Source organism: Phascolarctos cinereus, unplaced genomic scaffold (genome assembly GCF_003287225.1).
Source record: "Phascolarctos cinereus isolate Bilbo 61053 unplaced genomic scaffold, phaCin_HiC Scaffold_5;HRSCAF=322, whole genome shotgun sequence".
Taxonomy (NCBI): Eukaryota; Metazoa; Chordata; class Mammalia; order Diprotodontia; family Phascolarctidae; genus Phascolarctos; species Phascolarctos cinereus.
This window is the reverse complement of record NW_027555958.1, coordinates 15788617-15801316: the sequence shown is the minus strand read 5'-3', so window position 1 is coordinate 15801316 and position 12700 is coordinate 15788617. Positions and strand designations below refer to the sequence as shown.

General features: G+C 42.5%; 1 protein-coding gene across 1 annotated transcript in view; it reads right to left on the bottom strand.

Annotated features, from left to right (window-relative positions):
- Positions 1-7253: 7253 nt before the first annotated feature.
- DNAJB11 (DnaJ heat shock protein family (Hsp40) member B11) overlaps positions 7254-12700 on the bottom strand; it is a 30285-nt gene continuing 24838 nt past the window's right edge. Inside the window, exons 6-10 of the mRNA XM_021005633.2 lie at positions 10775-10857; positions 10111-10168; positions 9220-9331; positions 8702-8861; positions 7254-7699 (exon numbers count right to left, since the gene is read on the bottom strand). Of these exons, the coding sequence (XP_020861292.1) occupies positions 7635-7699; positions 8702-8861; positions 9220-9331; positions 10111-10168; positions 10775-10857 (478 nt within the window). The 3' untranslated portion in view covers positions 7254-7634. The remainder of the gene's footprint in view (positions 7700-8701; positions 8862-9219; positions 9332-10110; positions 10169-10774; positions 10858-12700) is intronic.

Below are 12700 nucleotides of genomic sequence, written 5' to 3'. Positions count from 1 at the left end.
GATTAATTAATTGGCTTAGAAGGAAGTAAGGGACTGCCTGTAATTAGATTTCTTTTTGAAACAGACCCGCTGAAGCCTGGCAGAATCCAAAAGCAGATAGAAGGGGCACAGCGCCAAGCGTGCTGTATTTGGAATCTGAAAACCTGTCATTTGCTGTATCACTGGAGGTCTTTAAGCAAAGGCCATGACAACTTCTCGCTGGGGGTGTTGAAGCGGAGCCTTATTTAAGGGCAAAAAAGACTAGAGGCCCCTCGGGTCTTTTCCAACGCTGAGATTCTATAAGTCCATGACTGAAAGTGAACCCCACCTAGAAGTGTGCCCCTGGAGGCAGCTCACACTGGCTTGAAAAAGCCAATTGTTAAGTTTTAAGTGTGAGCATTTATAGTTCAGAAATCAGCAGTATTACTACAGAGCAGGACCTTAGTGCTTTGTTGATTAAATGGACTTAAGGAAGCAAAGAAGACAAGTTAATCATTAAACTTAAGTGAGTCATGCTATTCAGAGAGCCGGTTGTTAAATATTTACCAACAACCTCCTGACCCCATCTTAGACATCTACACTTGTTCCTTCCCTTTTATTCAGTTTAATTCACCAAACATTTACTAGGTACTTATTATACACCAGGCAGTTTTCTGGAGGCTGGGGATAGAAAGAAAAAAAAAATAGGACAGTGTCTGCCCATCTAGTTGTTCATATTTGCTCATAATCCTAGGTTCTCACACAATATTCCTTTTTACGTGTAGACCCTATAAGGTAAAACAAGATCTAAACGGGTGTTAATGGTGGGCATTTGACATACAGGTGTGAGAACCCAGCGAACAATTCTTTTTTTCATTTGTAAGAAACTCGGGTTCTTTGCCTCTGGTGGGATCTCAGTCAGTGATGCCCAGGTCAGTAACTGGCTCCCAAGCCAGTAGCCAAGATAGGATCCACTTCCTTCCTTTTCTGGACTACATGGAAAAGGCCATGCCTATAACCCTACTTCGTTTAGTCACGCCCGATTGTCGGCTGCCTATTTGGTTTGCAGGCCTTTGCTACAACAGGAAGCATTGTTATAAAAAACCTTGGGATGTATGCTTAATAGTAATCTTTCTGGGCAAGAGGGTATGCACAGTTTATTATTCTTATTCTTATTTTTGCTTATTAATAGTTCGCATTTACACAGTGCTTTAAAGATTGCAAAGTGCTTTATGTTACCTCCTTTGAGCCTGACAACACCCTGTTAGACAGATATTATTGTCTCTACTTCACAGAGGTGGGCAAAGGTTAAGTGATTTCCACTGGGTCACAAAGCTTTTAAGTGTCTCTATTTTAGCGACTCTTTCACTAGTCCCACATCGCTTGGACTCGATGCACAGTTCTGACAACCGTGCATTAGCATACCTTGTTTTCCTCACAATCTCTCCAATTGCTGTTTTTCTCGTTTGTCATTTTTGCCAACGTGATGGGTATGATACGGCAAATGAGATGTCTTAACTTGAATTTCTCTTACTAGTGGTCATTTGGAACATTTTTTCTTATGGCTGTTGTTAACTGCTGGCCTTATCTTAAAGAACTTATCTATGGTTCTTATTCCTATATGTTTGCATCACTTCACTATATATCTTGGATATATAGACCTCTATCAGAGAAATTTACTTGTAAAGATTTTTTGTTTTGTCTTTTGATTTAACTGCATTCATTTTGTTTGTGCAGAAACTTCAATTTTATGTAAATGAAATAGTCTACTTCATCTTTACGGTCACTTTAATTCATTCTCAAGTTAGAATTCTTCACCCACCTGTAACTGTGAACAGTTATCTTTGTCCTAATTTTACTATATTACCTTTTATACCTACATCATTATACATTTGGAGTTTGTTGTGGTAGATGGTGTAAGAGGTTGGTCTAAATGTAATTTCTGCCTGGCAGAAATCAGTGTTCCCAGCAGATTTTGTCTAATGTGGAATCCTTATCCCAGTAGGTAGTGTCTTTAAATTTATCACTATGCTATATTAAGTTGCTTCTGGGTCTATTTACCTAATCTGTTCTGCTGATTAATTTTTCCTGTTTTTTAACCAGCACCACATTGTTTTCTTTTAATTTCCTTTTTATTATAATGAACTTGACAAACATTAACAAATGTGAACATTTCTCCATACAAGGAAACATACAAGAGGACTACACATGAAATAGTGAGTATCTATCACATACAGCCTATTTTTTAAATAGTCTATTTCAAATTTGACATTTGAAATCTCACATTGCCCTTTTTGTCCATCTCTTTCTGAACTTCCTTCCAATTTCTCCTGTGCATTTTTAAAAGATTCACTGACATTCTTCATTTTTTTTTTGTATCTATAGGTCCTTTGTCTCCTTTGGGGTATATACTTAATAGCGATATCACTGGGTCAAAGGGTATGCTCACTTTAGAGGCTTTGAGAGGGGAAAGGTGGGTATAATTTCAAATTGCTTTCCAGAATATTTTGATCAATTCCACCAACAATGCATTAGTGTATCTGTTTTCTCATAGCCCCAACAACTGTCATTTTGCATTTCTGTCATCTTTGCCAAGCTCCCGTGTGTGAGGTAGAACCTCAAAGTTGTTTTAATTTACATTTATTTTTATTAGTAGTGATTTAACAATTAGCACTTACATAGTGCCTTAAGATTTGCAAATCACCCTACAAATATTATTTCATTTGATCCTCACAACTCTGGGAAGTAGGCACTATTAATCATCCCCATTTTACAGACAAGAGAACTGAGGCAAATAAAGATTAAGTAACTTCCCCGTGGTCACATAGCTAGTAAGGCAGGAATCAAACTCTGGGCTACGTGACTCAAGGTCTCTTTCCACTGTACCACCGAGGAGCTGCATAGGTTGCCTTTCATTCTTTGAGGCTAGTGATAATAGCCAGGATGTATATAGTGCTTTAAAGTTAGCAAACACTTTCCATGTGATTTCATTCGTTCCTGTGAGGTAGGTGCTATTATTATCCCCATTTTACAGACCAGGGAACTAAGACTGAGCAAGCTTAAGTGACTTAATCCAGGTCAACAGCTAGTGAGTGTCTGAGACAGGATTTGAACTCAAGTCTTTCTGACTAGGATTCTAGCAACTGTGCTGAGCGCCTGTAATCAGTAATTTTTGTGATTACTTCTTTGCAGGATAGTTTAAGATCTGTTATTGATAGGCACCTTTCCTTTCTAAATTCTTCACTTCTCTTGAGATTAATGACCTTTTGCTTCTCCAGAGGAATTTTATTTTTTCTAATTCTAAAATAAACCTTTGGTAGCTTGATTGATAAAACATTAAATTGTAAACTAAGTGGAACCAACCTGTTGGTTACAGCAGTACAGGCCAATGATAACAGGAGTGCAATCACTCACTTCTTCTACAAAGACGCCTTTTGTAGCTGCATTCAGGTAAGTCCCAGGTACTTTATACATTCTCTAGTTTTAAATGGGATGCATTTTTTTTACCTCTTCTTGCTGCTTTGTTAGTAACATACAGAAAGGCTTATGATTTTTGAGGCTTATTTTATATCCTTTCACTTTGCTAATTATTGTTTCAATCATTTTTCTGAGATTGAGCCATTTTAAAAATTCTATTTCTTATTCTATTACATGACCCGGCCAGTATTCATCTATTTCTTTTAAGCTGTCAGTTGTCTTATAATTAGGTGGAAGACAATTGTTACTTCTTTATCTTTTGTGATTTTTCCTGTTGGTTTTCCTCTATTCTATATCAAGTAAGCTAGTGATTTGTCCATTAGGCTTGTTGTTGTTGTTTTTCCCCAAAAGCTCACTCCAAGTTTTATTAGTGGATTTAAACAAATTTCTCTCTTATTTTCAAAGTTTCTATTCTGGAATTTACTTTTTAAAAGGTTTGCAGCTATTCATTCCCCCCCACCCCCACTGGGGTGGTTACTCTGTTCACTATCCATGGGGCAGGGCAGTTAGCCACTTCCCCACAGAGGCATGCTATAGTTCTTTTCGTCAGTAGCCATAAAGCCCTTCCCTTCAGTCAAGATACTCACAAAAGGTGGTTTCTTTCTCTTCGATTATTTCTGTGCTGCTCCACTAGGTGGACACCTAACCCAGTTGGCCCCAAATAACTTGCAAAGCTCTTAAGAGACATGGGGTGTGGGAAGTGTGTGTATGCTGAATCTCCAAATCAGAAGTTCCTAACTGGGGGTCCACGGAGCCAGAAGTGCTTCATGGACAGATTTCAGGGGGTACATGAACTTGGATGGGGAAAAAATCCATCGTTATTTGCATGAACCTCTTAACCAACACTTAGCATTTCCTTCAATGATGAAAAAGCCATTCTTCTGAGACGGGGCCCCCTTGGTTTCACTAGGCTAACAAAGGAGTCTATTACACAAAAATATAATCTGCTCTAGACCATGGCTAGGGCTGCTGTGGGCAGATGAATATCAGGCTATCGAATTAGCCCAACTCAGCCTCGTAGTGGGGATAGATACCTTCTCTTAAGTTCTAAGGGCTGCTGCCTTCTGAATAACCGGACATGCTTCTATTGTGGCCAGAGGTTATCAGAACACAGCAGAAGGAAGAAACACAAAGCAAGGGCCCTTACTTGGCACACCATTAAGAGCTGGAGATAAGGTGTTTCTGGCAAGATATGAGAGCTCTGGCATTGTCTTCTGCAGTTATAGGTGGGTCTCTGACTGGGATGCTGCCAGCTGACTGCAAGAGAAGAGGGCCACTGCCATCTACTGAGGAATGGGAGGCAGAGCCCGGAAGACCAGCGATGAAGGCGGCAGCTGCCCTCTGCCTGACAGGCTTTAGAAAGTGTTACAAATGTTCGGTTTTTCTTTTTTTACTGGGGAAAGGAGAAAAAAATAAGTGCTTGTAAACTGAAGAAGAAAAGAACAGCAAGCAGAGCCAGACTGTGTTGGATGGCATCCTGACTGGGGGCAAAGACCGGCAGTTACAGAGAACTGCAGAGGGAGAAAGGAATAAAGCTGCCTTTCTACTCATCCCCTACACTGAGATAAGGCAATTGGAAAGTAAGAAGAGAGGCAGGTGGGCTTAATGGAGCTAGAGCTGGTCTTCAACGCAGGAAGACCTGGGTTCAAGTCCTGCCTCCCAACACATCTATACTGTCTGTGTGACCCTGGGCAGGTCACTTATGACAACCTTCAGTTGCAGAAGAACTGTAAAGCCCTGCCAGATGGGTTTTCCTCCTTGTCTCTTTCCATTCTAATCCATCCCCCATACAGCTGCAGAAGTCATTTTTCTTAACTGTAGACCTGACTACATTCCTCTTCCATTTACTGCACTCCATATTGCACTCAGTAAGGCTCCCTATTGCCTCTAGAATCAAATACAAATGCTTGTTTGGTTTCTGAAGTGCTCTGTCAGCTGCCAGCCTCACTAGACATCACTGCCTTTACCACTGACAATCCTCCCACACTGGCCCTCCTGCTGTCTCTCCCCAGCCCCCTAGTAACACACTCCTCCCTCTGCACCCTGCCTCCCACGCCCCCCACCCATTACTTCCTTTCCTGATTTGGATCAAGCGCCACCTTCTCCATGAAAGCTTTTCTGACCCGTGTCCTTCTTCTCACAACTCCTTTATGTTTATTTTGTACAGGCCCTGCAGGGAGAAGGAGCTCCAGGGCAATGTGGATCCTCAGCCCCTCCCCTGAAACCTTTCGTCTCAGAGAACTGTCTCACACAACGGGATGGATCAGAGCCAGGACAATTTTCCGACCCAGTTCTCCTTGGCTTCAAGGCCAGTTCTCTATTCGATACTCCACATGCTACCTCTCTTCTTGATTTGGTATAAATTTAGATACAGGAGTATGCTGGTAAATATTTAACAACCAGCTCTTCAAAGAGAACACACTTTTAAGTTTAGTCTGCATTATTAACATTTTCTCTATCGCTTTCTTAAGTCTTGATAATCAACAAAATAGTAAATCAAGCCTCGATTTGTAGCATCTGCTGCTTTCCAAGGTATAAATGCTTATACTGGACAACCAGCTCTCCTGGGCCAGGAGGAGCTGGCCCTAACACTCCTGCTTACCTAGCTAAATGTTGTTTCTACCAACCAGAATATAAGCCCCTTGAGGACAGGGAACATTCCATTTTTATCTTTCTAATCCTCAGCACCCAGCACACAGATGGTGTTTAACAAATGCTTGCGGACTGATTATGGCAGAATAAGGGTTGGGGGGGGAGCGGGAAGCAGTTTTCTCACCAGGTGTCTGGGTACCCCGCAGGGAACAGGTCTGGTAAAAAAGAAATAAAAGCCTTGCCCTATTCTAACCAATTATTTAAGCTTCTTCTCCAGCCTGCAAAATGACAGGGCGACAATTTTTCCCTTTCAATTTAATTCTGAACACTTCTCTACGGATGAAAGGCACAGTGAAGTGAAACGTGCAATAACTTTAAATACTTCATCTCCGTGGAAACCCACATCCTCCTCCCCAGACCAGCTTTCTTCCTGGTCACTGCTAATCAATCTGCTGAATGTGTTACATCAAAAGAAGGCCCCAAACTGCGCCTCTGCCCCTGACTCTGAGCAGCAGCCACAGGACTGCTCAGCCCTGGTCACCGGGGAGCCCCTTGGCAGCACAGAGGGAAACCGCCAAGCCCTTTTTGTAGAAGAATGTCATATGGGTGCGTCCAAGACCAGGGCAGGAACTTACTGCCGGGCCCATAGAGCTCTTAACTCCTGCAAACAGCCAGTCTCTTTGAAATTCATAAATGGCAAATGTAAACAATCCTTACATGCTCGAGCGCTGACACAAGAACTTCTCAGAAATGCTCAACCCTCACACCAGCTCGAATATGAATTATGCATTTTAAATACTACACCTAGTAGGTGGATCAGCGCTGGAGTTGGCTCTCTAATACACACCTGAGCACATTGTGGAAGACAGGAAACATCATTTCTAATGTAAAATGGAAAGAAAATGATTTCTAGTAGCTGTCAAATTCACCTAATGGAAGCCCATGGCTGTTTGCAGGCATACAACAGTTGATCTCCTGGCATGACCTGAGCCTTATTTTTGAATTTCCAGAGTCTAGTCGGGAACTTCAACCCCGTTTCTAAATTACCTCACCTGAAGTGGGTGTGGAAAACGAATTCCCATCATTCTCTAGGGTGTTTGTTTCCTTCATCCTTCTGACAAGGAAAAAATCCAAATGGTTCATAAACATAAAAGAGGAAAAAAGAGCAGACCAAGGGAAAACAGGGAAGGCAGCGGCATTACTAAAACAAGAGACCAGAGACAAGAAAAAGTAACAACCAAATGTATTTAAAAACAGACCTCTCCACTTGACACTCTGAGTGAAACAGCTAACCACCACCCCGTGTCCTGAAGCTGCTTTTCCTTTGCTTGAGAAGTTGCCGCCTGCCATCACTGTTTCAGTTTCCAGAACTCTGCAGAGAGCACCAGGCATTGGCTCCTCAAAAGGAGAGGTAAGGGTTAATCTTTCGGCCAATCAGTCTTCATACTCCTTTTCTGATTGTAAATAGACAAATGCAACCTTTCTCATTCACTCCACGAAGGTCGTTAGAAAACAAAATCTTGTATGTCTTTTACAAAAAGCACACCGGCAGATAATAAATATCTCTGATCCATTTACCATGTTAAACAGAGTCCAATTTTATCCACTTAATATCCTTGCAGTCCATTGTAGATCTTTCGCACTGATTCTTGCTCCAGCAGCTGTTTGATACCTGAGAGTGAGAACAAGGAATGATGTGATTAGTGCAAAGCGGGCACTCTTGTGCGAGCTTGCACTCACTGGCCGGAGGATGGGCACCATTTACACGTCCCCATCACTTACTGGACCACCCCCACACATTTCAAACCCTTGAAAAGAGGAAGGCCCAAGGACCGTCCAGAACAAGCAGTGAGAGCACTTGGTTTAACAGAGTGAGGACAAGCCCAGCTCCCCTTCCCTGGGGAAGTCACACAGGGGCCAACAAGTGGCTGGTACGGATAACACACTGGAGGGAGAGGGGAGGTGAAGAGAGAGACAGAGACTGAGAGAGGAGAGAGGACCCCTTTGGACAGGGCCCTGGTCACTCATTGCCATCCCTTTCCCTGCCCTCCACTGTTCTCCCCTCCTCCCTTTGTCGCCTTTCCTTCTTGTCTGAATAGTTTCTGTACAGTTAGCCACCATTAACCTTCCAAGGCACTGACATCTTTAAAGTGACTCCTTGTCACACACAGGCACAAAGGATGGCTCATGAATTTTCCTCTCCCTGGCTCTGGCCCCTTCCCCAGCTCTACAGCTTTATAGCTTTATTAATACGTAAGAAGCGGGGCAGCTGGTGGCACAGCAGATAGAGCACTGGCCCTGGAGCCAATAGGACTTGATTTCAAATTTGGCCTCAGACACTTAACTAGCTGTGTGACCCTGGGCAAGTCACTTAACCCTGAATGCCCTGCCCCCCCCCCCCAAAGTAAGAAGAGCTCATCTCTCTACGGATCTTTAAGGTTCATGAAGCATCTCCCTCACAATATGCCCTGGTGTAAACACTATCCTTATTTTACAGAAGGAAGAACAGACCGACAGGGAAAGTGAATTCCTCACAAGCATGTGGCTAACCAGCAAACAGGCTGAGGCCAAGCCCCTGAGGCCCTCCTCCAGGGGGTCAGCAGCTGCTGCTGGTCAGCGTGGCTGAGCTCTGCCTTTCTGCTCTGGACACTGACTCCATCTGGGTGGCACACACCTTCTCTCTGTTGCTCTGTAAACTGCTCCTTTGGAAATTCAATGTCAAAGGTGATGATGAGAGAGCCTCTGATGTTGTTGTTGTCAAAGCTGGGCAGCCCTTCTCCTTTCTTCCATAGCTTCGCCCCTGGCCTGGTGATCTTATCCCGGGCAACATGAACCTAGGATACAAGAAGGGCCATGACAAGTCAGAGCCGTCCGAGAAGACCCGCCCCACAGCTGCCGGTGGACCCCGGCCAACTCCTTCCAAGGTGCTCATTCAGCACATTCAGGGAAAGTGAAAAAGCAGGAAAAATCACCACAGGGAGGTACATCAAAAGGAGAATGTCTCCAAACTGAAGAGAAACATAGAAGCTCTCGGCAGCCGCCACCACTGACCATGCATCATAGCAAGAAGCACCAGACAGTGCCACAGGATGACGACTTTCCAATGGTTTGCTCTTTCTCAGTGGTGAATTTAGTGGCGTAAGGTTAAGGGAGGAGGCAGGGCCCAAAGCTGGTGGCGGCTGGTGGTCTTACCTTGTGGCCGTCCAGGTGCTGGACGTCCATCTCAAAGCCTATGAGTGACTCCACCAGGGAGATTGTCACATTTGTGTAAAGATCATCTCCACGCCTCTCAAACACAGGGTGCCTGCAGAGCAAACGAGATCAGAGATGGGGCTTCAGAAAAGCGTGCAGGCTGTAGCCTGAGCCGCAATCCCTTCCTCGGAACACGAGGAGGAACACCAAGATGGAGGTAGGAAACGTGTCCCACTCCACAGGTCCTTCAATCCAGGCTTCTCTTTGCCCTGATCAGATCAATTTTTCTGTGGAATCCCCTTTACCTCAGTTAAATGTTGTATTGGGAACTTCCCAGTGGACACTAATCACTCACATGTGCTGAGCTGGTGCTGCTCACTCGGTTCCAGTGTGATCCTAGTTACTAAGGATTCCATTCTTTCAGTTCTGCTTTAACTACATTTCCATTATTTCATAAAGATATCTCCAGAGTTGTTCCTGTCTTCAGCTTCACTGTATTACAGTATTCTGTTACGTTAACGTCTTCTATACTGCAGTGTGCTGTCCCCCTCATAATTTCTCATATACAGACTGTAATGTCTAAACTAGACTATACACACACATGTGCTCCCACCGCCAAGACCAAAGAACAGTGATTGTTTTATCTGGTTCAATCCTCATTCATTTACTAAATTCTGAAATGTTTGATCAAGGTACAGAATTCATTGTTAAGCCCTACTTTAAGTATTAGCAATGAGGCTCAAGATAATAATGTCATGAAACTGGTGCACTGAGCTCTCGGGAAAGGCAGAGGGGAGGGCCTCTATGTCCTGAATCTATTCTGGAGGAAAGAACGCTTTAATCTGTTCTCTGTTAAAGAAATTTCGAAATGACTGAGACCAGGCCACTTACTTGAGAACTTTGATCCGGAAACGCAAATCTCCCGGCTCCCCATCCACATGTGGCTCACCTAGGTCAGAAAGTTATAGATGAAAGTATGTCACAGTCTAAGCAATTGCCACGCATTTAGCAGAAGACAGCCTCTATACAAGTGCTAATTAGCATCTGTGAGGTATAGCTGAGAAGTTAGCTGTATCCATCTGGGTACATCAAGCTTGAAACTTTTGAATACATATAACGGATGCTCCAAGCAAAGTACTGAATAATTTTTCCAATTTTCTAAAGAATTTGAAAAGTAATTTGCTGACATGATAAAATATAAATGTTATCACAAACATTTAGGGTTTTTCATTTACCATCAACTCGACAAGTGTGGTCCAAAAACACAGTTGTATCAATCTCAACTGTGGTTATGGGTCTTTTAAAAACACTCTAATTAGAATTCATCTTTTCCAAGCCCTAAATCTGGAAATTCTTTGATGATACACAACTGTCCATTATAGTAAAGAACAAATATCCAGACTACTGCTTAGAGTGACTATGACTGTCTGGGCTGAAGTGAGCAAGGTGTTCTATAAGCACTACCATGCAGCCATTAGGATAAAGATCTGGAGAAACTGCCAAATAATGAGAGAGAGGAGAGCACCCCCCCCCAAGATAGGACATAATGTGCTACCTTCTCCAATGAAGGGATACTCCATGCCATCTCTCACCCCTGGCTCTATTTCTACCTCCAGAGTACGTTCTTCATTCACCAACCTGAAATGGAAAAGAATGAAAAAATTACAAGGAGGAGTGCTCCAAGACGGAAGTGCTTGGTAGTTCTTAAGCACACTAGCTAGAGTTTCTCTACTAGAGAAACACTATTTCTGACCCTTGCTCAGCAAATCTGGGCACACATGCCCTATGCACACATGACCAGGGAGAAAGCTCCCCGATACATGCTGCGATGCTAGCCTTCCAAGAAGCCACCCATCATCTCTATCTTCTACTTCTGTAATGACACCACCTTGACTCATAGACTCTCAAAGAACTCCACCAAGTTGGCACAAAACTACTCCACCTCACCCATTCAAACTATTGCAAAAATTCATTTTCCTGAAACCTCCATTGAGGCACGTATGGATACTATCCCTGAAACAGATTTTTCTACATTTCTAGAATAATCACTTTTGCTCACTGCTGCCAGTGGAGCCTCTCAATTCAGGCACACACTTCAATACCTAATCTGCCATCACACAGGGACATGACAATTACCATTTATGTGCTGCTTTCAGATTTACATAGTGCTTTACAAACATTATCTCAGTTGTCACATGACAACCCAAGAGAAGAAATAACACTGAAGAAGATGATATCAGAAAGACGTGTTTAACCAGACCAAGTACCTACCAGGGAAATCTGTGCTAGAGAAGACACAATCTTAATAGCACTATGGGGTCATTTTATAAGATGTCTTAGGGAGATGAAAATACAAAAAGAATGCAAAAAATCATCAAACACTGTTACTCAGAAAAGGTGACAGAGGACCTCAATAACTACCAATGCATATGCTTTTCTCCTCTTCACACTTTTTTATGAGAATGACCTAAACACCTCAAAGTTATCCGATAAAAATAGGAGAAGAAAAGAGACGGGCTGTTGCAAATGATCTCCTATAGTAGACTGCATCTCTGTAGTCACACAATAAATAATTATTGACTGACTGAAGGGAATAGATATTGAGATCCTAACTACCCAACCTGATCGTTGACTACCAAAAGAAAGGGCATTTGAAGAGAGACAGTCTTGGGTGATTTCCTCTAACAAGGAGTCTTTCATGTGTATATTAAAATCTTATGCTATTCCATAATAAATGCAACCACAGAGAAAATGCTGAATGACACTGTAATTACTATGTCAAACACCACATAACAAGGCTATGTATGCTTGCCAAATGTGTTTGCCAATTTCATGGAGAATGCCCTCTGCTGAGTCTAATAGAAGAGGTGTCCTCAAGAGACAGGGAAGGCCTAAAGCATGGTCCAGTTACGGGTCACGTGCTGACAGTATTGTTCATTTTTCAGTCATGTCTAACTCTTCATAATCCTACTTTTGGGGCAAAGATACTGGAGTAGTTTGCCATTTCCTTCTTCAACTCACAGATGAAGACAGTGAGGCAAACATGGTTAAGTAACTTGCCCAGGGTCACACAGTGAAGTGTCTTAGGCAAGATTTGAACTCACAAAGATGAATTTTCCACTTTTGAGAATGGACAGGGTAAAAGGAGAAAGAGTAGGATAAATGGGAAGAACAGGATTGAGGGAAATAGTAATCATTACTATGGGAAAAAATTTACAGCAAATTTCTCCGATAATGACTTCTTTTCTCAAATATATAGAAAATTGAGTCAAATTTATAGAAATAAGAGCCATTCCTCAATCAATAAATGGTCAAAGAATATGAACAGGCAGTTTTTAGACAAAGTAACCAAAACTATCTATAGTTAACATGAAAAAATTCTCTAAATTACTATTGATTAGAGAAATGCAAATTAAAACAACCCTGAGCTATCATCACACACCTATCAAATTGGCTAATATGACAGAAATGGAAAATGACA